The sequence below is a fragment of the Vombatus ursinus genome, unplaced genomic scaffold, assembly GCF_900497805.2.
Source record: "Vombatus ursinus unplaced genomic scaffold, bare-nosed wombat genome assembly UNPS02009205.1, whole genome shotgun sequence".
In the NCBI taxonomy this organism is placed as follows: Eukaryota; Metazoa; Chordata; class Mammalia; order Diprotodontia; family Vombatidae; genus Vombatus; species Vombatus ursinus.
Genome location: NW_020948983.1, coordinates 7,605,999 through 7,633,888, shown reverse-complemented (window position 1 = coordinate 7,633,888; position 27,890 = coordinate 7,605,999). Strand labels below are relative to the sequence as shown.

Genomic DNA, 27,890 nt, shown 5'->3' with positions numbered 1-27,890 from the left:
TTCCAGGCTTTTCAGCAACCCCTATATAGAGTTCTATAAGAAGAGATAAATAGTATGTTCTTCCTAGTTTACTCTTTACTTTCAGAGCCATTGAACACCCTTCAAGGTTTACCATTGACCCAAGGGAGTGTTTATGATCAAACCTAGAAGTAAAATGGCCCGAGGTCTTTCTGCCTTTACCTCACTCTGCAGTTGGTAAGCTTTTTTGGCACAGCGTAACCTCAGGTCTTCTGCCAAGGATGTGTACTTGTGGAGCAGTTGTTTGTAGTCCTGGTCACTGGCCAAGCTCTGGGCCTTCTTGGCGTGCACCAAGGTTACCATGTCCAACGGCAGATGGAACTGAGTCTTTGAATGTTCAAAGCCTTTCTTGTAGTTCACCTAGAGAGGCAGGAACACCAACAGTAACAGTTTCAATAGCATTATTACTATATTTATTGTCTCCATTCTAAAGTCCAAACATTATGTAATTACCCATTCATTAAGGCCCAGGAGGGATTCTTGGCAAAGCCAATGCTCCTTCCTTGCTGCAACTAATATTAAGAGAACAGAACAGTCTCCAGAAACAGCAAATCATTCTCCCTAGCCCACTGAGGCTGATGACCCCGACTTTAGACCCAGTTTAGTTCTATGCTTGCCCCAAACGATAGAGGGTACAGAAGAAGTACCAAGCAATTTCTCATCCAATTCCGGCAATTCTTCATACTTCTTCATAATTCTTCATACAAAAGGACACACCTGGTAAGCTTTTGCTGCCTTTTCCCCATTTCCTTTATGGGTTCAGTTTTCTAGCCATCTGTGATTTATATTTTCTGGGAAACCATGTTTAGATAATTGCTTTAGGGGTCAGTGGGAATTCTTATTTCCTAACAGGCAAAAATTGCAATGCAGGTCCAAGGATTATTCTATAATTTCAAAATTCTCAAATTGGACTTAGAGGGAGAGACACAGCATGATATAGAGAAAAAGAGCCCTGGAAAAATCAGAAGACCCAGGTTCAAGTCATTGGACCATAGCCAAGTTAACTTCCCTGAACTTCAATTTCTCTGTTATTAAAATGGGAAAAATAAAACATTCTATCTGCCTTACTATTTTTTGGTGCAGAAAGTTGAAAAAACCTTTGAAAATCTTAAAATGAACTTGAATGTCTTGAAATGTACTTGAAAGGTCTTATCATTATTGTGATAATCCCCAAAGCCTTCCACTAACCCTTAATCCTGTGCACCACAGAGAAGTGTAGTAAGATAGGAGGGAAAGGTAAGTAACAGGTACACCTGGCCAGGCCATCCCTAAGACCAAGAGCAAATACTACTGCCTATGTCTTCCTTCCACCAGCAAAATTTTAAATTGGGTTAATCAAAAAATTGGAAGGGACCTCAGAGATTATCAAAGGTGCCTGAACAAGAAATACTCTCTACAACCTCTCCAAAAATGTTTCAAAGACTTATAGTTTGATGGAATCCACTAAGTCCCAATGCAATCTGTGCCTTTACTAGATGGCCCAAATTGTTAGGAAGGTGTTTGTTTGGGTTTTTCTGTAAGTTATTTAAAAAAAAATTAAAATGCACTCATTTGTAAATCTACAATTTCCATCTATGATCTCAATCCTGCCCTCTAGAAACAAGGTCAGTTATCATGTCTCCAGAAGAGAAGTCTTCTGGAATATTCTGCCAGTTAAACTGCCCACCCCCACACACTCTCATCAGTCATCATATGGCATCACGAAACCTAATTAAAATAATTGCCTCTGGATAACTTGAAAGACAAAAGTGGTCACTTAGGGGCAACATGCAGCCTGAGGAGGGAGTGGACCACAAGCACAACGAAAGTCATTTTCAGGCAGCCAGTCTCCCTCTGCTTTATGTGTTCACTGTACTGATACAGATTTCAGGTCATGACTTAGCACCAGATGCCTGCCTCCTTAGGTCTCCCCTTACTGTCCCTGATTGCCTTCCTGCCACCCCAGCTGTCTGACTCTCTTCAAAGCACAGAGTTTGGGTCATCTGCCCTGACCTGCCGTACAGAATATTTTGTGCTAACCAACATCTTCAGATCATAGAGCTACGAGTTTTCTTCCACAAAATGACTAAGATGGAAATATGTTTTACATGATAGCACATGTATAATCTATATCAGATTGTTTACTGTCTCAGGGAGAGAAGAGGAGGAAGAGGGATAGAGGGATAGAATTTGGAACATAAAGCTTAAAAAATGAATGTTAAAATTATTTTTACATGCAATTGGGGAAAAATAAAATATTATTTTCTAAAAAGATCATAGAATTAGAAGGAGAAGAGACCTTAGCAGCCCCTAGTCCATTTCCCTCATTTCACAGAAAAGAAAACTGAGGTCCTAAGAGACTCGCCCAACATTACACTTACTGTAAGCAGCAGGTCCAGGATTTGAACTTCTGATTTGTCTTTTGATTCCAAATCCAGTGCTCTTGCCACTACACACTAACACTCTAAAGGCATTATAACAAAATTCTATCCTGGGATCACGAAACCCACTGTAAAATCATCTGGTTGATCACTCATTTGTAACATGTCATATTATTTCTATGGTTAGAACTAACTGCCCCCTGTAATGCTGTTTCTCCTAACATTATGTTTCCCTAGAACCAATTAACAACATTAAACAGAGTATGCCCAACATTGTCTCCTCTAGGGATAGCCTCTCCGAATATGAAGGGAAAGACTTAAATCAAGGGCAAATGAGGCAGAGAGAAGTCAAGCCATGTTTCACACACAGCTGGCCAAGCTACATGTGTTCCAGAAGAAGAGTCCAAGAGTCCAAGAGGCATGCACACAGATCCACCCCATATGAGATAATGGATGTCAAATCACTAGATGAATTGTAAAGCATTTACTGTAAGGCATAATCATTATGATATCCGAATAACTGTATAAACCATAGAATATTAGAATTGAAAGGGGTTTTAGAGATTATCCATCTAGCACCCTCATTTCATAGATGAAGAACGACAACATAGGTAAACTAATCAGTGGAAGAACCAGAACTAGAACCCAGGTCTCCTGACTCTAGCACTCTTTTCACTGCCCTATTCTAAGAATGCGGACATTTTAAAAACTTAAAAAAAAAACCAAAGGGTTGGGTTTTTTTTTTCCTTTTTGATGTTGGGGGTTTTTTGTTTTGTTTTGTTTTGTTTTGGGGTGGGGGTTGGTTGTACATAGAATCTGAAGTTCAGCCAAGGTTCAGGTGTTTAATAATCTCGAAGACAAACATAATTTGTTCCAATAGATCACCAGCCTTGGATTCCCTGGAAATATTACTATGGGTGGGCTGACACATTCATTTACATTTTTTTCAACTTACATCACTTTGGACTGAGGTTGCGTGAACCGAATGTGAGAGGCTGATATCATCTTCCAAGCTTCGAGATCCAAGCATCTGCCCTTTCATTTTCTCAAACGCCTCTTTGTATTTGTACTGAGGGGAGAGAGAGAGGAGAAAAAATAATAACACATAGGTGACAAGGGATACAGAATGGAAGAGGTGGGTATTGGGCGAAAATGTTTTGTTCTTTTGACAGTCACTGAGTGAATGAGTTAAAAGAAAATGTGGTGCAGAAGTCAAGAGGTCTAGTCTTCTTTCATATGCAAGGCTCACGAAGAGTAAAGGGCTCTGTTCTGTTCTGGGGAATGACAGTAGATCTTTAGTAAATCAAATTCCAGTCTGGTTCTACCTGCTGGGACCTGGGTTGTCCTGCATGGTAGAAGAAGGTGCATTGAACTGTTTGCAATTTCTTCCTGGGGGCTTTTTCAAGACAATGATAGATGGATGGCAAATTCCATCTCCTTGGGGCCTGTGTTTATACTTAAAGCAATCAAGTGCTTTTTTTTTCTTACAAAAAAGAAAAAAGTGGCTTATTTGTTTTTGTTTTTGTTTTCTCTCTAAGAGATGAATATGTACTTGAGGCAGGAGAAACAACATTGAACTTGGAGAGTCTGAGTCCTTAATGCTGCCACTTAACCAGTCTGACCTTTGACAAATCAATTATCACATAGAATTGCTATAAAGGAAGGTGTTTTGTAAACTAAAAAGGTCGGTATATACAGAGGAATTATTATTTTTTTTTTATTAAGAGTAGGTTCAGAAAGTGAGAGTATCTCTGAGTACAGGTGGGGAGTTGAACCCTATGCATCCATCTAACCCTCTCAGACAAACCTGCAGCCCCAGAGATGGCAGCCAAAGAGAGGCAGTGGCAGAAGTAGATAAGGCAGCAGCTGGGGAGTGGGAGGACCCAGCTTATATGGGAGGGAGGCATCCTACAGGAAGCCTTCTCTGATCCTCTGAGTTATTGCTGCTCTCTCTCCCTCCTCAAATTATCATGTATATATTTAATTCTTTACATGTAACCTCCATGAAGGCAGGGGTTGTTCTCAGTTTTGTCTCTGTATGCCGCATACCTAGCACGGTGCTTTGCAGAGAGTAGGTGCTTAATAAATGATTATTTTATGAGATTCAACGGATTCTGGAAAGAAGAGTTAGTCAACTCATCGGTTTAGAACATGTGAGAATATCCATACATACAGACAATGAGGCAGGGATTTGAGAGAAAACATTTCAGTACTTGACATCGACAAGGTAATTACAACAAAAACTCACATCGCTTATGATTTCACTTGACGCTTTTGCAGCCTGGAATGGAAGGGCATCTAGCCTCAGTTTATAGCCACCATCTCTAAGCTTGCTCCAGGATTCTTTGTATCGTGTCTGGGGAAAAAATGAACATAAATTAATTTCTTCATTTGACTTGAAGTCTTCCTAACCATTAGGTTACCAAAATAAATTCATTAATTTGCTCATCTATCCATACAACAAATATTATTGAATGACGACTTTTCCATTCAACAAACACTTGAATTTGGAATGTGCTTTCATTGGCTTCCCATTACAGCTATAGATTCCTCAGGCTTAAAATTATAAACTCTCTTTTTTCTTTATTTTTTTGTCAGAGAAAGGGGCAATCTATGATTCCATCAATGTGAGGAACTCCTCTTGAAGATGTAACTTACACAGAATGTTGCTTGGGGCACTAAGAGGCTAAGTACATTGCCCATGGTCATACAACCAACATGTGTCAGAGGCAAGCCCTGAACCTGGGTCTCCCTGATTCCATGACTGGTTTTCTGTTCAATACGCCATGTTGTTGTCAAGAAGGCAAATATTGCCTATATATAAAGGAGCCTATATTATATAAATATAAATAAGCTAAATATTGCCCAATATATGGCCTTGTGCCATCTCTTATATTATCATATATCATTATCTTTTCATGTTTAACTGTCTTATCTCCCTCTCCAAATCATAAGCATCTTGAAAGCATAGACAATGTGTTAAATTTTCACTCTGCTCTACCATGACTCAACCCCCTAGAATAAATATGGTCACAAATAGGGTCTTGCACATACTAAACACTCAAAAACATGGAGACACCCATATTTTCATTGGTATACACCTGCTATGAAATCAGCTCCAAGGTTTTTGATAACTCATTAGCCCATCGTCATCATCATCCTCATTATCATCAAATATTTATTAAATGTTCTCTATGTACCAGGCATAGAACAGGGCCTTGCACATACTAGTCACTCAAAAACATGGAAACAATAGTGTTTTCATTGGTATACATCTGCACATCTGCTCCAAGATCAGCTCTAAAACTTTTGATGACTCATTAGCCCACTATCATCATCATCATTATCATCAAGCATTTATTAAATGTTCTTTCTGTGCCAGGCACTGTACAAAGTTCTGAGAATACAAAGAAACTCCTCAAGGAGTTTATATTCTAATGGAGGAGATGACATGCAAATATTTATGTACCTATAAGACATATACAGGGTAAGTGGAGGATATCTCAGAGGTAAGGGACTTGGGGTGGGGGGAGGTAATGGGAAAGGCCTCTTGACAGGAAGCAGAGGGGAAGACGAAGGGAATTCTGAGAGGGCAGCCAATAAATAGATACGGATTCAAGAGATGGAGTGTTAGATAGAAGGAACAGCAAGAAAGCCATTGTTTTGGGGTGATAGAGTATCAAGAGGAGAGTAAAATATAAGAAGACTGGAAAGTAGGAAGAGGCCAAGCTGTGAAAGGCTTTAAAAGCCAAAACAGAAGATCTTATATTTGTTCCCATACATAATAGATAGCCACCACTGTTTAATGAATAGAGGGTGACATAATCAGAACTATTCTTTGGGAAGATCACTTTGGCAGCTGAGTAGAGGAGGACAGACTAGATTGGGGAGAAACTTGAAGTAACACACCCTTCCTATACATCCATGCTTTCCCATTCTAATTCCCTAGAATTAGTGTCCTTCATGCAAAGAGAGATTTCTCTTTTTCAAGGAAAGTGCTCCCTTTCTCCAAGTTCTTATTATTTTAAAAAAAAATCTATGTAAAATCTTCTCTTGCTTAAGAGCAGTACCTGTCTCCAAAATCATCCTCACCTCACTGATGTTCATGGCGTTCAGTTTGGCCAGGAGTACTTCAGGGAGGTCAGTAGTCTGAGTGTAATGATGTTTTATGTCTTCTCCGTGCTCCCTGTAGAGCCTCTGCAAACAGGGAGTAGTTTCTGATTAAAAAATGGAGCCCATTCCACATCGCTCCTCTAGCTACCAAGTGACCAAGTCATGCGAATGTCTACCTAGATGTAGATCTCAATATCCCACCCCTGTCTCTTTAGATATTCCACGACCTCACTGGAACATTTCTCTTACATTCTCACTGCTCAGAACATGACAGACCGAGACCTCTCCTGCTAAGTTAACTCTCGACTGAAGAATGCAGCATAAATCGTAGAATTTAGAGGTGGAAAGGGTCTCAAAGGTCATCCAGTCCAACCCCTTCATTTTATAGATGAGGAAAAAGGAGCTCAGAAAGGCTAAGTGATTTGCCCAAATTCACACAGGTAGGACTAGAGCTGAGCTTCAGTCCAGGTCTCTGATCCCAAATTAAGGGCTCTTTCAACTGTATATATAAGATGACTATAAGATGAGGAAAGAAAAGGAACATATAAGGATTGTATTCATCTATACAAGCTACTAGCAGATATCAGACTTGAAAAGCCACCAGATAAGATAACCATTTCTTGAATAATTTTAATTTCCTTAAATTTTCACTGCATTTGATTCCATCTACAATGCCTCCTATTTGTCTGCTCTAATCCAGACCATGCTCACACTGCACTTAGGATTAACCTAGCAGTAAATGTGGGTACCTCTGATATAGTGTCTCTGGTGTTTCCCTTTTAAACTATAAAATATTCTGGGCTGGACTAGGCTGTCCCAGCCCCCAAATCTTATTTAATGAGTCCATGTTTCTAAATATCACAGCAGTGCCCCCTAGAGTTAGTTTAACTAAAGGATCTGACAGTTTTCTCAACATAGAAAAGATTCTGTTTCACCATCAAAATTCCCCAGTTTTCAATGTTTATTTTTTTGAGTCTAAAATAAAGATAGACACAATTCATTACCTTTACAATTTGAAAGCATTAAAATGAACCTCAGCTTATTCTAGAATGTCAGACCAACAAAGTACAGTAACGACAACAAACATCTGTTCAATTTGGAGATGTAATAGGAAATTTGGCTTCTGCTTAAAATTTCCAAAATGTACCACTTAGTGGGAAATGAAGATGGTTTGAAAATATTTTGGGCATGTCTATGCAAGACATAGTGAAGAAGGCATAGGCAAGGCAAAGTGAAAAAATGTCTCAATGCAGGCAACCAAACTAGAGTAATGTGCCTTACAGTGAATTTTTACAATTCCAAATACGGAATTGTCGAGCTAGCAGGGGCCTTAAAAATAATCCAGTCCCATCCCATCATTTTGTAGATGAGCCCCACTAAAGTCCAAAGAACTTCCATGTGTGAGGTAAACTGGAGAAATGTCAGATCATTATTTCACTCTGTGCTGTATAGATAGACATAAAGCCAAATTTTGATTGAATTTGTTTCATTTCTTATCAGAACTCAGAAATGAAGAGAATGGAGAAACGGTTTGAAAATTAAACTTAATATCCTCAGAGCACGTTCAAATCATTTCCCAGTGTTAATGATACCTAACTTTTGGGTATCATTGTAGCACCAAGCATGCCATTCATATGTTATAACTAAAAGACAAAAGCAATAACAAAAAACAAAAATGAAAATTCCTACTCTAAAAATGGTATCTTTAAAAAAAGGAGGGATTAGTATAGAGAGGGGGTGGAGAATGAGGGAGTATCACAAAATAAGTTAATACAGAGAGCACAAATTTGGATGGGTCTTTATAAGGTGGGGAGAGATGCCTGTTTCTCATCATAAAGAAAATAACACCGTTTCCATACCAATGAAGTCATCCCATTCTAGGTCCACCTCATTTGTACACAAAAGTTTGCTCATCCTTAGGACAATAGGGAGAGCAAAACTAAGAAAGGCTTCAACTTCCATCAGGTTGCCGAAAGAGGATCCCACTCTGTAATCATAATGTATATACATTATAACTTACATCCACTGCTTGGGTATAACTAATTCTAGCCTGGACCATCTCAGGAGTGTCTTTAATACTGGTAAACTTCAAAGCCCACGGATGCTGACGGTACTTCTTCTGTTGAGCAGAAAAAGATCAAAGCTGTGAATTTTGTGTGGTTCTTTCATGCCATTTGAAAGAGAAAAATCATAGGTTGCTTGAGATTAGAGTGAATTTGTGAACATAATTATAATTCTACTTCCTCCATCTTTATGTCCTGGGTGCCTTCGGGTTAATATTTGTTTCAATTTCAGTATAACCTTGTGTCAATTAACATTAAAGTAGTTCTACCCGATACAAAGAGAACACCTCAAAATTAGGTTATCCCAGTAAAACATTGTAAGAGCCACACTTAGAAATGGGCTTTTAAAGGCTTCAAATACTATGTAGTATGTTGTTTACATATTTTTCGTTCCTCTAAGCAAGAAAAAATTCTGGAACAGTCACATTTAACATCTAAAGTTTTCTATTCTCTTCCCACCCAGGAGCATGGCAAAGTCAAAAACAGCTCACTTAACATGCCACATGCCAGTTTACACAGACTGTGCAGTCATTTCGAGGTCCCATTTAGACCCATTTCTAGGTCCCACAGTAGGCTTTCATTGATGTTTATGCTAACAATGACAAGAATAATACTGTTATTCAAAAAAGGAGTCGTGGCAGAATATAAAACTTAAAACATTCATTCATTCAACAAGTATTTTTAAACACATTATATACAGGGCCTTGTGCTGAGAGGGCTATAAATAAAAATAAGACATAAATATAAATGATGACAATTCAATGTTAGGTTGTCAAAATGGCATTTACCTGATTTTAAGTGTTTGTTCCTGAAAAACTGAGTATAAATGAATTTAAAAAAACAAACAAGCAAACCATATTTGCAATGAAGTAGGCTAATTATTATTTTAAGGAACTTTGAAATGATGCCTTTTATAACCACCCTATTCACCCTTTCTAAAAGCAAGCCGCAATATTTTTCCTCCACTTGGCCAATTTATTTAAAGGGCAAGCAAGGTAATGGCATCATTTCTCTCACTGTCTATTTCCAGCTACTCACTTGTCTCTGGGCCAGAAAGATTAGAGTGTGCTTTTTCTTCTGCCCAAAGAAAATTCTTTAGTCAATATGCCTGAGTATACTGTGGTTGCCTGTGTGTACTATGACTCTCACCAGCATTCAGTTTTCATCCTGAAAGAGTAGAGGTCTGTCCCTATGGCACAGATCTAGTTCACCTTGAGAATCTGGGTGATACAGTAGAAGGGTGCTAGGATCTCAATTACTATCTATGTGACCTTGGGAAAGTGACTCAACTTTGCTGAATCTCATTTCCTCATTTGTAACATGAGGGAGTTGCATCAGATGACCTCCGAGATACTCTGCAGTTCTAAATATACTTGTAACCAGAGCATCTGATTAAAAGTGGCTGGACTACCTGTGAAATGTTGTGAAAGTTTAATTATCTTCTTTAAAATCACTTAACACAATTAAAGATTGGAATCTTGCAAAGCATCAAAGAAATTAAGCAAATGTGTTTGTTCAGGCTCTAAAATTAGGTAGAGAATTAAAACCAGTATGGGATAATTCTGTCTTTTAAAAAACCCATATGTATGGAGGGGTGGCAAATAGGCAGGCAATTGAAGAAAATGAATTTTTAAACAATGAAACCTAAACGATCATAATTCTCCATTTCATTTCATATGTGGACAAGATCTTTGAATTCATTATTATAAATTCTAGAGCTAGAAATATGTTCCTATAAGATGCCAAAGCCCATGTTGTCCCTTTGGCATGGCAGCCATCCCAAGAGTGCCTCCCCTGAATCTCATGAACCATCTTCTGGTAGAACCAAAAGGTCTTTTGAACCCATGTGGTCTATTGGGCCATGGGCTTGTTTGCCCCTTGTGAACAAGGATTGTGGTTTCTTTGGGGTTTTTTGTCTTTTTTATCTCCAGCACCATATCAGGTGCTTAATAAATGCTTGTTGGTTAATTGAGATGGCACAAAACAGGCCAACAAAAGTCATGTATGCTATAGAAATCAATTAATCAACAAATTTTCAATTAGTACTTACTATATGCTAGATATTGTGCTAATTAGCAGAGATACAACGAAAAAGTAAAAGTAGTCCCTGTCCTCAAGTAATAATAATAACAATAATAACTAACATTTATATAGTACTTACTATGTGCCAGGCACTATACTGAGTGCTTTACAGTTATTATCACATTTGATCTTTATGACAATCCTGAGAGGTAGGTGCTATCATTATCCCCATTTTACATATGAGAAAACTGAGGCAAACAGAGGTGAAGTGACTGGACCAGGGTCACATAACTAGTAAATGGCTGAAGGCACATTTGAAATCAGGTCTTCCTAACTCCAGGCCCAGTGCTCTATCCACTGTGCCACCTAGCTGCCAGATATAACAAATATATAAATCTTTACAGCAAAGGAAGAAGGAGAGAAAGGTAAGAAGGAATGAAGGGAAGAAAGAAGGGAGAGAAGGATAAAGGAAGAGAGGAAGAAAGGAAGGAAGGAAGAAAGGAGGAAAGGAGGGAAGGTAGGAAAGAAGTATGGAGGGAGGGAGGGAAGGAAGGAAAGAAGGAAGGAAATATTCATGTATTAGGTGACTACTATGGAGCAGAGAGCAGATAGCCTTAAGAGGAAAGCACTAAAAAGTACAACTTTGTCATGGTAATTGGGAATCTATTCCACCGGGCAATATCAACCCCCAGGAAGATGCGGTGTCTCATGGGGTGAAAAAGGAAACCTCTTTATGTTTTTACTATCTATTTTTGCAGGCTAAAATGGCCACTAGGAGTCAGACTGCAATACCCAAAACCGCAGATCAATGTATCTTACTGTTATATTTATCTGCATATGTCTTCTCACTCCTACTAGACTATAAGTTGTTTTTGTCACCACTAGGCTTGGTTTCAAGGGCTTCAGGTCCTTATAAAAATGCAGAATGTCCCTAGGGCCATCATACAGATGCCTAAAAGCCCATTACAAACAGGAGCAGAGATTTGGATTGGGGATGTTTGACCTAAGATGATCCCCTCATTGTCTCTGTGAAGGCCCAGCACAGGTGGGCCATCTCTGATTTGAGGGCTTCCCTGATCCCCCCCTAACTATTTTCTCCAATCACTTTGTCTTCCCTAATCTATGCCAGCTTTATCCTGCCCCAATAGGATGTAAGCTCCTTGAGAGCACAGATTGTAATTTTTGTTCTTATTATCCCCAGATCCTAGGATAGTGCCTGGCATATGGTGGTGATAGGGATGGATATCTACGGTTAATTTTGAATAGGGAGTAGCCTGATGAGGAAACTCCCTTTACCAACACAGGCTGATACTTTCACTTCAATGTATATTCTTAGTGAGCCGCCTACAGCACTGAGTCACTGTTAACGGACTTACTCAGGGTCACACAGCCAATATATGTCAGTGGGAGAACTTGAACCCAGGTCTTCTGTGGACAGCTCTCTATCTACTGTGCCACACTGCTTCTTGACATATTATAGTTTCTTTTAAATGCTTATTGAATGGAGCTGACCTTAATTCTATCTCCCTGTCTAGCTCCCAAAGATCGGTTCAACTAGATTGTCCTCAAATGTGAGAGAAACACCCTTCCCTCAACTGTCATGCAATTAGTCCAGAGAGCGTGGGGATGCCTTAAGGAAGGGTCCATTTAGTCCAGCTAAACTTGGATGGCCCCAGCACTAACATGCAGGTGAGAAACCCAAAGGGCTGAATTATACAGAGTGCTGGGCACTCCACGGATGTCTAAGGTGTTGGGGGAGTAAGGGGAGGAGGGGAGGAATGGAGAAATGTGTGTATAAAATGACAAACCAGGGCTTTCTGAGTATAATAAATGTATCTTTTCATCATCTCTCCTATGTTGCTTCATTAAAAAGGTAAGTTAGTGGGTAGCAATTGAGCGCTGTTTGATTGCCATTATTATTCATAATATCATTTGTCACCTACTTTGTTTTTGCAAAGGCTATATAGGCTCCTACTGGCGTGTGTTTGGTATGTGGTTTCCCTCTAATTACCAGTCCTAGTCTGGGTTTGGAGTCCTTTCATGTGGCATTGCCTTTTTCTTTGCCTTTTGAGTGGAAATGATTTTAATTTTATACAGGAATTTTGCACATATAATGCAGCCAGTTCTGTTACATGCTGTCACGAAATCTCACCTCACTAATGAGTTCTCCTGCCTTCTTAGCCTGTTCCACATTTAATGACCCAGTGGCTATCCATCCGGCTCCTTTCATCCAGTTCAAATCGGCTCTATATTGGTTCTGACAAAGAAAAAAAATTCACCATTGTTGGTGCTCAGACATTTAAAGCACCATTAAAGGATCCTGACATAGACCAGAGACCAACTGAGTCAAATTAGCTCCTGCTTTTGTTTTATCTGCTTCTGCCCAGTCACAGGTAGAGCCTCCCCTCCCTCAAAAATATATTAAATTAATTTTTAAAAATTGGAGCCATCCCTGCTTAGGACGACTTTATGTGATACCCAGCAATATGAGGAGGAGGGGGGAACTCAACCTTTTTCCTCATTATTGACTTCAATCCTGACTCCAGCAGCTGAAAGAAGCAGATCTCATTGTCTGTCTTACCAGTTTTCTTCTTTAAAATGACATGCAGGGGAGAAGAAAATGAGAATGCACAACAGAACGCAGGTGGAAAACTATTTGATGGAATTTCACAAGACATTCAATGCTTCCTGTGGTTTCAGTTCCTTCCTACACATCTCCATGGGGCAAAATATTCCTTTACTTGCCGTTATACAAGGAGTTTTAATGGGAATGGACATTTAAATGGATGCCTCGTTGAAACTAGTTCACCTATCTACCATGGAGTAACCACACTGGTGAGGATGTGTCTCCCTGCAAAGTGCAATACTCAGAAGCATCTGTCCTGATTCTTTAGTTCATGGCCATTATAGGGTCATATTGAGTTAAATAAAAAAATGAAATTTTTTTTTTAAAGTACAAGTAGGGGTCAGGAGAGCAAAGAAGGGGGGAAATAGCTAATAATTTTCACAGTTGAGGCTACCATTTCCTGGAAGGGTAGTATAGGTGAAACTATATGTCAGTCAATAAATAAACATTCATAAAGGGCCTTCTACATTGCCAGGCCTTTTCCCCTGCCCACAGCCCACAAAGCAGATCCCATTCATTCCATCATAGCCTCTTTTTCCATCATAGTTAACACGACACAAACAAAAATTCCTGCCCCACCCCAACACACACATTTCTACATGAAAAAATGTGAATATGGAAATATTCTATGAATATTTGAAACTGTTATGAAAATACCCCATGAATAAGAAGATAGCTCCACAACTTCTTCGCTGGTGGGAACCTAAGTTTGTTGATTGCATGGGTAAGAGTGAAATCACTGGGAAACTAAACATATTGAACTGGATCTATAAACAGGAGTTTCTATCTAAAGACTGTGTAGGCCTTAAGCACACAGTTATTTTGAATGGATGGGAATCAGGGAAGTGTCCTTTAAAACAAGCAACTTACATCACTTTGCAAACCATATGCCTTCCTTGCCCATTCCACTTTCATGTCTGTTGGCAGAGCGGTAAATTGATGCAGGGCTGTCTTATATCCTATGTCTGTGGCTAAATGTTGGGCCTTCTGAGCATGAACAAGGTGGATCATATCCATGGGAACATGGCACTGAGTTTTGACATCTTCAAATCTTCTCTTGTATTCCAGATCACTCTGCAGCTTGGATACTTGGAGAGAATGAGCCATCTGAGAATCACCCTGGACACCCTGGGCTCCAATCAATTTGCCTCTGGACTTCTCATAGTCCTCCTTATATTTTATCTAATGTGAAGAAAGCACAGAAGGACACATGAGACTTTCCCTGAGAAATGGTCGAGCTTCAGTCTCCAGTCAATATAGGTTACAAAACAAACCCCCAGAATATTTGAAACCCAGATCAGGCCTGATCGAGTACATTTCTGTAAATCCAATTCAATGAATGTTTACTGAACATCTACTATATTCAAAGCCCTAGACTAGGCCTGAAGGAGATGCAAAGATGAAAAGCCACAATCTTTGCCTTCAAGAGAACCTGGTAGGAAGAGAAAACATGTGTTCAAGGTAATCTAATACAAAGAATAATAATTGATTAAGTACAAACAAAATACTCTAAGAGTTTAAAAGGTTTCCTCTATAACAGAGGGTCTTTCCTAACTAGTGGTCTTAACTTGGATAGGAAAAAAATTTACATCTTAATTTTTATTAATCTCTAACTGATATTTAGAATTTCCTTTACTAATTTTAAAACCATTGTTCTGAGAAGTGGTCCATAGGCTTCATCAGACTGCCAAAGGGGTCTATGCCTTGACTCTATACCAATTAGGTCAGACACTCAGTAATGTAGAGCAGATCAAAAAAATACACTGTCCAGGAAAAAACTCTGGAATGGGAGTGGAAGCTAGAGGCATCAAATAAAAGCCTCAGACACTTGCTGTGTGACTCTGGGCAAGTCACTTAGCTCTGTTTGCCTCAGTTTCTTCATCCATAAGATGAACTGGAGAAGGAAATAGTGAACCACTCCACTATCTTTGCCAAGAAAACCCCAAATGGGATCATGAAGAATCAGGCACAACTGAAAAATGACTGAAAAACAAGGGGATAGAACACTAGCCTTGGAATCAGAAAGACCTGGGTTCGAATCCCACCTCAGCTATTGGCTAATTTTGTGATTCTTGGCAAGTCATTTAATCTGTTTGCCTCAGTTTCCTCATTTGTAAAGTGAAGATATTATTAGCACCATCCTCACAGGGTTATTGTGAGGATCAAATGAAAAACACGCAAAACATGAAATGCTAAACAAATGTCAGCTGTTATATATGTGAAAGCATTCTCAACTTAAAAGTACTATATGAAAGAACTGGTACGATCTGAAAACAGACTGAAACATACTGTTTTTCACTTTCATTATTTTTTATTCATCTTCTTGTACAAAATGACTAATATGGAAGTGTTTTACATGATTGCACATGTATGACCTTTATCAGATTGCTTATCATCTTAGTGAGTGGGGAGGTGAGGGAGAGAGCGAAGAAGGCAAAGAATTTGGAACTCAAAACTTTTAAAAAAAATGTTAAAAATGTGTTTTAACATACAATTGGGAAAAAATAAAATATTACATATAAAAAATGAAAAAGCAGATCTAAAAATAATGAAAAAAACAAAAAAATAGATCTAAAAAGTACTATATGAATGTAAAATAATATTACTACTACTTTTATTATTATCAGGATATTTGGGTTCTACTTCCAGGGCTGATGGCCTGATTTTGGGCAAGTTACTTGAAAGACAGCATGGGATAATAATAACAATAGCTCATATTTATGTCGTACTTTTTGTAATCTCATTTGGCCTTCACAAGACTGAGGTATGTGCTTTTTTTGTCTCCATTTTAGAGACAAGGAAACTGAGACAAAAAAAGTTAGTGTCTGAGGCAGAATTCAAACCCAGATCTTCCTGCCTACAAATCCAACATTCTATTGGATCTGAAGTCACAAAATCTGGGTTCAAATCTTGACTATGCTTCAGGGGCACTTGTGTGGCCCTGAGCAAGACATTTCACACCTCTCTGGGCTTTTGTATCATCTTTAAAAGGAGAGAATGGGACTAAATGATCTCTAAGTTCCTTTTCACTGTAAATCCTCGGATTTCCCCTCTCTGATTCTCTGTTTTATCGATCGTAAAATGAAAGACTTTGACTAGACAGTCTCTAAAGTCTGTGGGAAATGTAATAGTCCCTGATTCAATTATCCATTCTAAAAGCTCAAGGAACCACTCACATCACTTGCGAGGTCCCTCTTGGCCTTGGCTGACAGAAAAGACAAGGAGTCCAGATGAAGTTCAAATCCTTTTGCCTTCTGTTTCTCCCAGCTGCTCTTATACAGTTTCTAAAGAGATAACAATTTTTTAAAAAATTAATCTTTAGGTGAGAGATTGGCTTCAGACTTCTTAAGAGCCTCATTAGGAAGGGAAATTAAATCACCAAATGTCACCTGCCAATACCTAAGAAACTACAATGAAGCTCATTAAAACTATGGGAGAAATAAAAGTATTGATTCTTAAGTCACCTAGTAGGGAATAACTTACAAGTCTCTAAACTATCCACAGTTTCATGCAGTCCCCAAGCATTTATTAGGCATCTGTGCATACGACATTGTGCTAGCTACTGAGAGAGAAATACAAAGTTCTCATAAGACATGCGCCCCTGCTATCATGGGACTTTACAATCTTATAGTAATTAGGACATTTCTCTCACTAGATGATACATGAATAATTGTTATGTCACCAAATAACTCCTATTAAGCATCCTTTCCTCACCCCCATCCTCAAGAGCTGATCAGAAATAAAATAAAAGTTAGAGGTAGGGAAACTCCCTGTGACTTAGTTACTAAGCCATAGACAATTTATGTTGTTAGAAGGACTTTACATGCCAGTAGGTCCCCATATCACCAAGTCTTTCATGGACTCACAAATGAATGAGATTAGGATCTAGTCCAAGCACATAATACATGTAACCTTAGATGGTACTAATAAATTGTCTGAGTCAGTCTGTTGTCCACAGAATTTCAAATGAAGTAGGTCTTATAAGATCCCATTTAAGGAAAAAAAGAGTACAGCATCCAATCCCCCTTCCAGTACCTCACTGAGATGCTGGGCATTAGCTCTGGCCTGCAGGAAGAGTGGCTCATCTTTGCTGATGGTATATTGATGAATACAATGCTCGTTCCCAGATTTATAAGCCACCTAGCCAACAAAAGCAAAATGTCAGTAGTAGAGTCAACACAATTCAATTCAATAAACATTTGATGCACATGTGAAGCTTTGCGCAAATGATATTCATCATTTGTATCACTCCATAAGTAAAAGAAGCCAGGAACAACCATTCACTCAGTAGTACATTGTCTTTTCCTTGGTATCATGGGTAGGTGACTATCTTTGTGATTTCTACCCATTGTTCCTGTTTCTACATTCTAGTACTAACTAAGCAAAATATTTTTAATCTTTCTCCCATTTGACAGCTCTTCAAATACTTGAAGCCAGTAGCACACTATTTTGCCCTCTACCACCATCTTCCACCAGGGCCTTCAAGAGATCCCCATATGGCATGATCTCAATACCCCTTGCCAACCAGGTTGTCCACCCCTGGACACTCTTTATTTTATCAATGTCTTTCTTAAAATTCAGTGCCCTGAACTGAATACAATATAGTTAAAATTGTGGCCTGACCACAGAATGGAGGACCATGCTTTCCCTAGCCCTGGGAACTATGTCTCTTTTAATGTAGCCTCAGATCACATTTGTTTTGTTGGTTGTCATATCATATTTGTTAGGCCTGTAGTCCATTAGGACCCCCAGACTTTTTTCAGATGAACTGTTGCCTAACCACAACCATATTATAAAATACTTTGTAAAGTTGACTTTTTCAACCCATGTAAGACTTTGAATTTCCCCCTAGTAAATGCTATCCTTCCCAACTTTGTATCACTTGCAAATTTGATAAGTGGGTCTTCTATTTTTTCCAGTTAATTAATAAAAATGTCAAACAGCACATGCCCAAACAGAGAGAGACCCTGAACACATAATTAATGACCTCTATACAAGCTGAATTGGATTAGACATAGTTAAACCCAAGAAAGGGAGAAAAGACTCAATGCAACTTCACCAAAACTAAAATCTAGCTTCAGTTTGGTCCTCAAATACATCCTCATGTGTGTTTCATGAAGATGATAGGGACTGGGGACTCCAGGAGTCCTGTAGAAGAGGTTTGAAAGTCATACTAAAAAAAAAAAAGACAGCTCATTTTAATCCTTGTTCACCTTCTTAGACAGCTACTGCACCCATCCCTGGGAGCCCATCAGACTCATGGTAGTGGAGATCAGTGGAGAAGGAAAGCAAGGTGGTATAGGTAGTAGAAACAACACTTGACTATAAGCTTAAGTTGAAGTCTCTACTCTTCTATACACATGGCAAATAATTTCACACACACACACACACACACACACACACACACACACACACACACCCTAGACCAGGTTTTCCCACCTAGAAAAGGTGCAACATATTTTTGGGGAGAAGCAATATGGTATAGTGGATTGGTTGCAAGGTATGTGGGTCTTAGCAAATCATTTGATATCCTTCTGCTTCAGTTTCTTCGTCTATAATACGAGGAGGTTGGACTTAATGACCTTTAAGGTCCCTTTCAGCCCTCAGTCAATGAGACTGACAGCTAAGGTACTTCCAACTTTCACATTCTTATTCCAAGAGGCAATTCAGTACTTACATTACTCTGCAGCTCCTGGCTTCTCTTGGCATGTTCCATTTGGGAACTGTCAGTAACACTGGTGAACTTCAGAGCATCAGCTCTCTGCCTGTACCTTTTCTGTTTAAAAAAACAAACAAACAAAAACAGAAAATACCATGACACAAAGATACTATTGAGCATACATACCTCCATTTCAATTAACTAGATCTTTATTGGCTATTCCTCACAACTCCTTAAAGGACTGGGACATTGCTAAACAGTGTTTAGCATAGTGTCTGACACACAGTAGGTACTTAATAAATATTGATTGAGTAACTGATCCATAAATTTAAATATTACCCTCAACTACTTGTACATTGTAAGAAGACTCACAAAGGGAAGGAGTCTCCCCTTCTGGGTCTAGCATTTGTCATTACTAAAAGGGACATTTTACCTTTAGGTGGGAGGGGTCCCCAAATCTAACTGTATACCCCAGGTTATGTTCATCTTAGAAATGATGGAACTGGCATAGAAAAGGAAATTGGGGAAATCAAGATTAGGACTTTATTTTTATTGCCTCTAAGAATATTTCAACCCCCTGACCATGAGCAAGACTGAGTCAGAAACACCTAAGGCACATGGGGAATCTAACTGTCACTTTGTGGTTTTTAGTGTGTTTCATAATGAACTGAGCTACAAGGGCCCAAGTGGGTGTTTTTCTTCTTTCTACTCTCCTCTGTGTACATGAGTTGCCCGATTTATCTCTACTCCAAGAGAATGGTCAGTACCATGGGAGGTTTTCAGTACAAGGAACTCTCAATCTAGAATGCCCTCCACTTATCCAGATCACCAATTCACCTGTAACTTATAATGTTATAGGGTTTCCTGGGGCACCAAGGGGTTACATGACTTGCCCATAGTCTCACAGTATGTGTCAGAGCACAGCTTGGACTCTGATCTTCCTGACTCACTACCCACTCTTCCCTGATAACTATCCTTGTTGGAGATAAGAAGGAACAAAGTCCAACCCAAGCTTATGCTTTTGGAGAAGGCCTGTATTCAACTCTCTTGGCCAAGGAACAGGAATTCCTTCCAAAATTCCAGTGTCCCCTAAAGCCTGGCAGAGGCCTGACAAATTTCCAAATGCAGTGCCTTTTAAAAGTCTTTTATTGATTTCTACTCTGCTTGTTTTACTGAGGTTTAAATTTCTCACACTCCCAATCAGAAGGAAATTTTTTGCTACGGTAAGAAACACATCTCTCATGTGAACTTCAAAGAACTTTAGTGACCTGTATAATACAAATCTTTTAAGTAGAATTAGAATTTAAATGTAACTTTTATTTAACAGGAGGAGGGGGAATAAAACTTCATTGACTTTATATAGGATATATCACAAAGAATCTAAGTATATTAGAGGGGTAAAAATCAGTAAGATATGTTATAGGTTCAAATCCTGCCATTCTTCTCCTTTCTAGGGTGTACTCCTGATTCTCCTGGACGTTCTCTACTATGCCATAGATACCTCTTAACCCTGGATTTCACACATTAGAACTACCCTCTGACTCTTTGGCCTCTTTTGATTGGCTGGCTCCCTTCAGAACCTCCATTTTAAGGAGGATGCCCGGATCAGTCATGTCTTCATTCTTCTCCAGGATGTATTCCTGATTCTCTGGACTTTCTCTGCCATACTCTGCTCTGCATACCTTATTTCTTCCCCTCCTAATTTCTCACTTTTTGGTTTGTGTTATTTTCCCCCATACTTCTTAAAAGTAGGTAGGCACTGTCTTTCTGCTCTTATTTGTTTTCACAGTGCTTAGCATGGTCTCTGGCACACAGTAATCACTTAATAAATGCCTGTTGACTTGACTTGTTGACAAATGAATGGTGTAGGGTCTTTTATTCATCCTGTCTAAAAGTCAATGGAGGGAGTTCAGGGAAATTAAGAGATTTCATCAGGTCTCTCTTAATGTCTCCAGGGCTGAACATGGTCTGAGAGACCAAAAGAATTGTATTTTGGTTACCTCACTAATCAGCTCTCCGGCTTTCTTGGCTTGTTCTATATTGAGACTCCCCTCTGCCATCCACCCAACTCCCTTCATCCATGTCAGGTCTGCCTTGTACTGCAACTGAAAGAGAAAAACCACCAGGTTGTAATTAGAGAAATTGAAACAGATACAGGAAAATCACCAGAGAACTGAAAAAGCCCCACATTTTATAGGTGCCTTCCATTTAAAACAAACAAACAAAAAACTTTGGGTCCTACTCCCTCAATCAAACAATAGGACTAACCTTGTGTCCAACCCAAGTATTTAGCTTGTGCCCACAGGGGCCCTATCAAAGATAAACATTTGATGTCCTTTTGACAAAGGACCCCTCCCCTTGTTATGTGACTAAATTCCCAGTCTTTCCCCCATCTAACACATCATTGCCAATACCTCTTTACCTTCCTAATATCTCCAGGCACCAACCCCTAATTTTCTCTGCCCCAGATCCTTTTTCATTCTCTCAAGTAGGTTCAGCATCTTCAAGTTCTCCTTTTTTTTCACTTACCTTTTTTCTCCCTATCTGGAGCCATCCTAGCTCCTCCCTATGTCCTAATACTCTGGGTGAATCACAGAAGACCCCAAAGTGGATTTTTTGACTTTCTACTCTGAGGAATCAACCCTCTGCTGTTGTATACTCACATCTTTTTAATTCTAAAAGAATTAAAGACTAAGAATTGTCTAAGACCAAGATAAACTATCCAAGACTTAATTAGGTAAGACAAAGACTAAGAAATATCTAAGAAGTCTGAGGTTACTGTGCACAGAGTATAGCTGATAACAGGATGGATGGAGACCTCACCTCACTCTGAAGCTTGGAGGCTTTTTTGGCCCAGTTGGTTTTTATGTCCTCGGGGAGCGCAGTATAGACATGCAGCTTCTTCCTGTAGCCCAGGTCGCTGGCTAGACCCTGGGCCTTCTTGGCGTGCTGGATGTTGACCATATCCATAGGCAAGTGGAAGTGAGTCTTACTCTCTTCAAACCCTTTCTTGTATTCAACCTTAGGTGGATACATAGAGACACACACATACATGCACAAAAAATGTCTGACTTAAAACATGACTGCGGAGAAGTAGAATGAGTGGATAGAGAAATAAGTAAGGCTCATTTAAAGGAACCAGACATCTTCTGGGAGTTATTAATGACTAACATGGTGCTTGGCACAGGGCAGGAGCTTAGTAGACAGCTGTGGATAGAGTGTTGGACTTGAAGTCAGAAAGACCTGAGTTCAAATCTAGCCTCAGACACTCACTAGCTGGGTGACGCTGAGCAAGTAACTTAAAACCCTGTTTGCCTCAGTTTCTCACCTGTAAAATTAGCTGGAGGAGAAAATAGCAAACCACGCTAGGATCTTTGCCAAGAAAACCCCTAAAAGGGGGTCACGAAGAGTCAGACATGACTGAAAAATGGCTGGGCAACAACATGGGTAGTAATAGTAGTAGTAGCAGTAGTAGTAATAGTAGTAGTAGTAGTAGAGGTAGTAGTAGTAGTAGTAGTAGTAGTAGTAGTGGTAGTAAATGTTTGTTGATTAGGAGATACCATGATATTAATACTAAGTGATATTTTTATAGTGCCTTCAGGTTTATAAAATCAGGATCTCATCTGATCCTCACGACAACGCTGTGTGATTTGCATATAGGGAAATGAGTTCAGAAAAGTTGTGTGTTCATAGTCACATAGGTTATCAGGTTTCAGGCATGAGATTTGAACCCTGGTTCCTCCTGATTCCAAGTCTGCTCTTATTTTCTCTAAAGTAAGATGAGTCTTCCCAAACCCCATTCTGTTATGTAACTGAACTTCCTGGGCTTTATTTATTAATTATTGTTCACTCTCAAGAACCATCCCTGAGTCGCTCTGAAATTACAGCAACAAGTCACGACTAATGAACAAAGGTTGCACCCTTCCAACCTCTCCCACAGTTCAGTCAAGGAAGGGGCTTCGAGCAGGAGCTTCAAACTGGTTCACGGGCTCATATGGCGACTGACAAAGAATGTTCACCTAAGAAGTTTTCCCTAAAACACCTTATAAGTAACAGGAAGAAATAGTTTACCTCACTGCTCATCTTGGCCACCTGCAGGGAGTGCAAAAGCCTTGAATCTTTGTTTCCCATGGCTCTCCCTTTTGTTTTTTCGTAGTCTTCTTTGTATTTAATCTTGAGAGAAAGAAGAAAGTCTCTTGTGAGTAGGGAGAATGGGGGGAGAAGTAGGCCATCCAAAGAGGCCAGGCTGTTCCAAATGCAAGGTGAAGGATCTCAAAGAAAAAAAAAAATGTAAAGCATCTCTCAATGTTTATCAAATCCAGAATAAGATGAAAGTATTAGAAGTTCTGCAACTTTAAAATGCAACCTAGCAATCATTATTTTCCCCACATGACCACCAACACCTCATCGGAACAATTTCTTATGCATTTACAAGTTAATGAGGTAAAACCTACGTTGCTAGCAAGCTCCCCCGAGGCTTTGGCAGCCAACAAAGGCATGGCATCCAGCTTCATCTCAAACCCTCGGCCCTTTGTCTTCTCCCAACCTTCTTTGTACTTAACCTGATAAAGGAAACACCAGGTGAATAGGAGTAGCTATTGGCAGCATTGCTTCCAGTCAAAGTGAAAAAGTGGAAAAAAAAAAAGAAAAGAAAGAAAGCCTCTGTCTTTCCCAAGATACAGAAAAATGGGCTATCAGAATTAGACTTCAGAATTAAAACTTTTACTATCGCTATTTTTATCATTATTAAGAGTCCATGAAAACAGGGGCTATGCATTTAAATAAAGACAACTAAATTTAATAGCATTGATAGTACATAAATATTAATAATGCGAATATTCTGAATATTGGTAGCATCTAAAGACAACTAAATTTAATATTATTGATATATGAATATAATCAATCATATAAATGTTGCAAATACTGAAAATAATTAAATGATGGTGACTAGACTTAATGTTATTGATACTATGTGAATAGTATCAATAATGTGGATATTATGAATATTTATAATGTGTAAATGAAGGCAGGTAAATTTACTATGTGAATGAGAATCTTAGCAATATGTGCCTTGGAGGCAAGAAGATCTTGATTTCAAATTCTGCTTCATCCACATATGAGCTATGTGACCATGATCAAGGCATCTGTCTAAGACTAAAAGTTACAAAGAAATTGCTGATTTATACAGATTAAAGGCGTTTGCACATCAGCGCTTCCCTAAGCCAATGAAATTACAGTTCAAGGACAGTTACAGATCCAAATAAAATAACAGTAATATGTTGATACTTCAAAAGGTCTATGATATCATTGAGTGGTTATTCCCTCTACTGATGCAGACTATAAACCCCTCACATTATAGTAAATAGTCTTAAGGTCATACCTTAAACCTCAGCACTGCTTTGTTACTGTGTCACCTACATTATTGTGAACTCTGAAATTTCCCCCGTGATCATTATCTCCTGACCTTTCATATCTCTCCTGGCCTCAGTCCTCCCAAACTTATTATTCATCCTTATCGTATCTTCCAGCGGCTGCCTCCATCCCACCCTATTCTCCCAATCTATCACCCCGTCTCTAGCTTAATTTTCCTCCCTGAACAGTCTTGACGAGTAATTCATTAATTTACTTGCATATTGGCCTCCACCCTGTATTTTTCTTTCTTCCTTGTCCCTGCCGTCCTTAACTCCCTAGCAGATCACATTCCTCTATCACTCTCACCACCTGCTTTCTCTATGTACGCTCTGCTACTGAATGGCACTGGAGGAAGTCTTACCACCGTGCTGTGTAAATTCATTCCCAGATCTCATTTGGGCCTTGAGTGCTGTACCATAGTCATTCCATTCTTTCCTGCCTTTTTTTTCTGCTTCTTTAAAATCTGGAACACTTCACTGATTTGTGTGTCATCCTCGTTCAGGGGCCATGCTAATCTTCTCTGTATCGTTACAATTTCAGTATATGTGCTGCCCAAGCGAGCGAGCACCTTGACTCTTTCTCCCTTCCTCCTTAGTAATTGTTCATAACCTCCTCTCCTTTCCCTAAGGTCCCCTATGCCTCCCCAACCCTTCCTCTCATAGCAAATATCCTCACTTCCTACTTGACTGAAAAAAAGGAGGCCATCTGTCATAAATTCCCTTACCATCCCCACTCCATATACAAAAACCCCTCTACAACACACATCCCTTACTGCAGTAGCCCTTCTCCTTCCCAAGGGTAATTCCCCTATCTGGGCATTTTCCCTTGTCTCCTCCAGGAGCTTGTCCGATTGATAATATTTTCTTTCTGTCTCTGTCTCTTTGTCTTTGTCTATCTCTGAGTGTCTTTCTGTCTGTCTCTGTCTGTCTTTGTCTCTCTGACTCTGTCTCTTTATATATATACATATATAGTATGTATATATATGCATATATATACATATATAGTATGTATATATATGCATATATGTTTCTCTCTGTTTCTGTCTCTGTTTCTATCACTCTCTCTCTGTGTCTCTGTGTTTCTCTCTCTGTCTCTGTATCTCTCTCTGTCTCTCTCTCTTTACATATACATACACACACACATACACATATATACACATGCCTCTCTCTGTCTCTATCTTTGTGTGTTTCTCTCTCTATCTCTCTGTCTCTCCCTCTCTCATCTTCAATCTCGCCTCATCTACTGGTTCTTTTCCCTACCACTTACAAATATGTTCAAGTGTATAACCCATCCTTAAGAAAACCTTCTTTTGACCCTGCCATCTTCCCAAACTGTCCTTGTCTCGCCTTTTTTTTTGCTGCCAGGTTTTCAAAAAGAATCTTCTACACCTGGGACCTTTACTTCTCACCACAATGCATAGCTCAGTCCCTTTCAGTCTGGTTTCCAACCAACTGAAATTGCTCTTTCCAAGGTTGCCAACAAACTTTAAACTGCAAAAGCTGATTCTCAGTCCTCGTTCTCCTCAACCTCTCTGTGGCCCAGAGTCATAACTAAGGGAAGGTAATCAGAGCTCTCCCCCAAGGAATCTGATTTAGACGATGACAAAACTAGAGAACAATGACAACATTTTTAGTCTTTCAACTGTTCAAAACCAACACTCATACAACAATTTAACTCCTAGCAACCAAGAAGAATTAAAAGTAGGACAACTACATGTTGCAGACTAGAGTGATTTTCTCCCCTAACCCTTCCTGATAGTTTTCCATATACCACCTCATTTAAAGGCATGCTTGTCCTGTAGTGATTCGTCACACATTTGTTGTTATTGTTCAGTTTTTTCAGTCTTGTCTGACTCTTCATGACCCCATATGGGGTTTTCTTGGCAGAGATACAGCAGTGATTAGCCATTTCCTTCTCCAGCTCATTTTGGAGATGAGGAAACTGAGGCAATCAGGGTTAAATGACTTGCCTAGGGTCACATAGCTAGTAAGTATCTGAGGATGGATTTGAACTCAGGAAGATTGGTCTTCCTGACTCCAGGCCCAGTGCTCCATCCACTGTGCCACTGAGCTGCCCTGTCATTCCACAGACAAAGTTCCCACTTCCACCTCCGTCTGCCACCTTCTCGCCCTTGCTCTCACCATAATCTCTCCTCCTTTGGCTTCCGGGACACAAGTCTCTCTCCTGTTTCTCCTCCAACCTGCTTGACTTCTCTCTCAGCCTTCTCCATTGCATTACTGCCCATCTTATTTCCCCAAAGAGTGAGGGTCCCCTAGAGCTCTGCCCCAGGTCTTCTGCACTTGATGCTGTCTTCCATAGAGATCTCATCCCATCCTATGGATTCAAATACTAACTCTATGCTTTTAACTCCCAGACACTTCTACCAAGCCTTAGTCTGTCTCCTGGACTCCTATTTTTTGTTATCAACTCCTTGCCGGATAGCCTGGATATTTTGTAGGCAAAGCCAATTCAATGTCCAAACCAAAACTCACTATCCCTCTCCATATATTCCTCCATTTCCTACACCCTTAAAAAAACCCTTTTCTTCCTCTAAACTTCTCTAATCCTGTTAAGGACACCACCATCTTCCAAATCACCCATGTTCACCCCTCTGAGGTCATCTTTGACTCCCGTTGTCCTCAGCTCACATTTCCAATCAGTTCAAGAAGTCTTCTTGATCTAATTTCCACAAAATCTCTCCCAACCATCCCTCTCTCTCTATTATTTACACAGCCACTTCCCTAATTCCAGCCCTCATTGCCTTTTACTTAAGCTATTACAAGAGCCTCCTAACTGGTCTCTATGCTTCTAGTCTCTGCCCTCTCCAATTCATCCTCCTCATATCTGCCAAAATAATCTTCCCAAGCCATAGATCTGACATGCCAGATATCACACCCTGCTCCTCAACTTTACTTCGAGTTAAAATATCAGTAACTCAAATCTGACAATTAAGGCCTGCCACAGTCTGACTCCCATGAACCTTTCCAGCCTTACCTTGTACTCCTCCCTTCATAAATTCTACATTCCAGCCAAACTCAACTACTGGCTATTCCCCAAATTTGACATGTTATATCCTGTGTTCACACAAGTCATCCACCATGCCTAGAATGTACTTCCTTTTCATTTTTGCCATCATCTCAAAATCCTGAGACCCCTTCTTCAAGGCCCCTCTCAGGAACCTCCTCTTCCATGAAGTTCTCCATAATTCCCCCCACCCCCAATTGCTAAGTCACTATGCCTCCCCAATCTTCTTTATACTATACTTATTTGCATACACATTCTATTCCCCAGTAGAATATAGTTAGTTCCTTGCACTTCATTTGTGTCTTGTATTCCTAGCATCTAGCAAAGTGATATGCACATAGTAAGCATTTAATACATATTTATTAAATTGAACTGAACCATCTCCCATTTATGCACATAACAAATGAACTTAAACACATGTTTATTGAATTGATTGAACCAGCTTCCTTTTAGGCACATTGTTTGCTTACCTCACTGAACAGCTCAGCATTGGCTCTTGCTTTTACTAACTGAGGTACATCTTGTGGCAGGGTATAATTCAACTTGTTTTTTTCATAATCTGCCCGATAATTCACCTGTTAGGAACCCAAATA

At 39.5% G+C, this 27,890-nt stretch overlaps 1 protein-coding gene and 1 non-coding gene across 2 annotated transcripts in view; both read right to left on the bottom strand.

Annotated features, from left to right (window-relative positions):
- Positions 1-27,890, bottom strand: part of NRAP (nebulin related anchoring protein) — an 84,177-nt gene that overhangs the window by 23,903 nt on the left and 32,384 nt on the right. Inside the window, exons 15-29 of the mRNA XM_027852166.1 lie at positions 27,768-27,872; positions 23,316-23,423; positions 22,933-23,034; positions 21,685-21,882; positions 20,862-20,966; positions 18,880-18,978; positions 17,238-17,342; positions 16,379-16,486; positions 14,073-14,384; positions 12,729-12,833; positions 8,512-8,610; positions 6,471-6,575; positions 4,627-4,734; positions 3,334-3,447; positions 181-378 (exon numbers count right to left, since the gene is read on the bottom strand). Coding sequence (XP_027707967.1) covers positions 181-378; positions 3,334-3,447; positions 4,627-4,734; positions 6,471-6,575; positions 8,512-8,610; positions 12,729-12,833; positions 14,073-14,384; positions 16,379-16,486; positions 17,238-17,342; positions 18,880-18,978; positions 20,862-20,966; positions 21,685-21,882; positions 22,933-23,034; positions 23,316-23,423; positions 27,768-27,872 — 1,971 coding nt within the window. The remainder of the gene's footprint in view (positions 1-180; positions 379-3,333; positions 3,448-4,626; positions 4,735-6,470; positions 6,576-8,511; positions 8,611-12,728; positions 12,834-14,072; positions 14,385-16,378; positions 16,487-17,237; positions 17,343-18,879; positions 18,979-20,861; positions 20,967-21,684; positions 21,883-22,932; positions 23,035-23,315; positions 23,424-27,767; positions 27,873-27,890) is intronic.
- LOC114035866 lies at positions 24,731-24,841 on the bottom strand. The gene has a single exon (XR_003568280.1). It is a non-coding gene; the product is annotated as a U6 spliceosomal RNA (small nuclear RNA).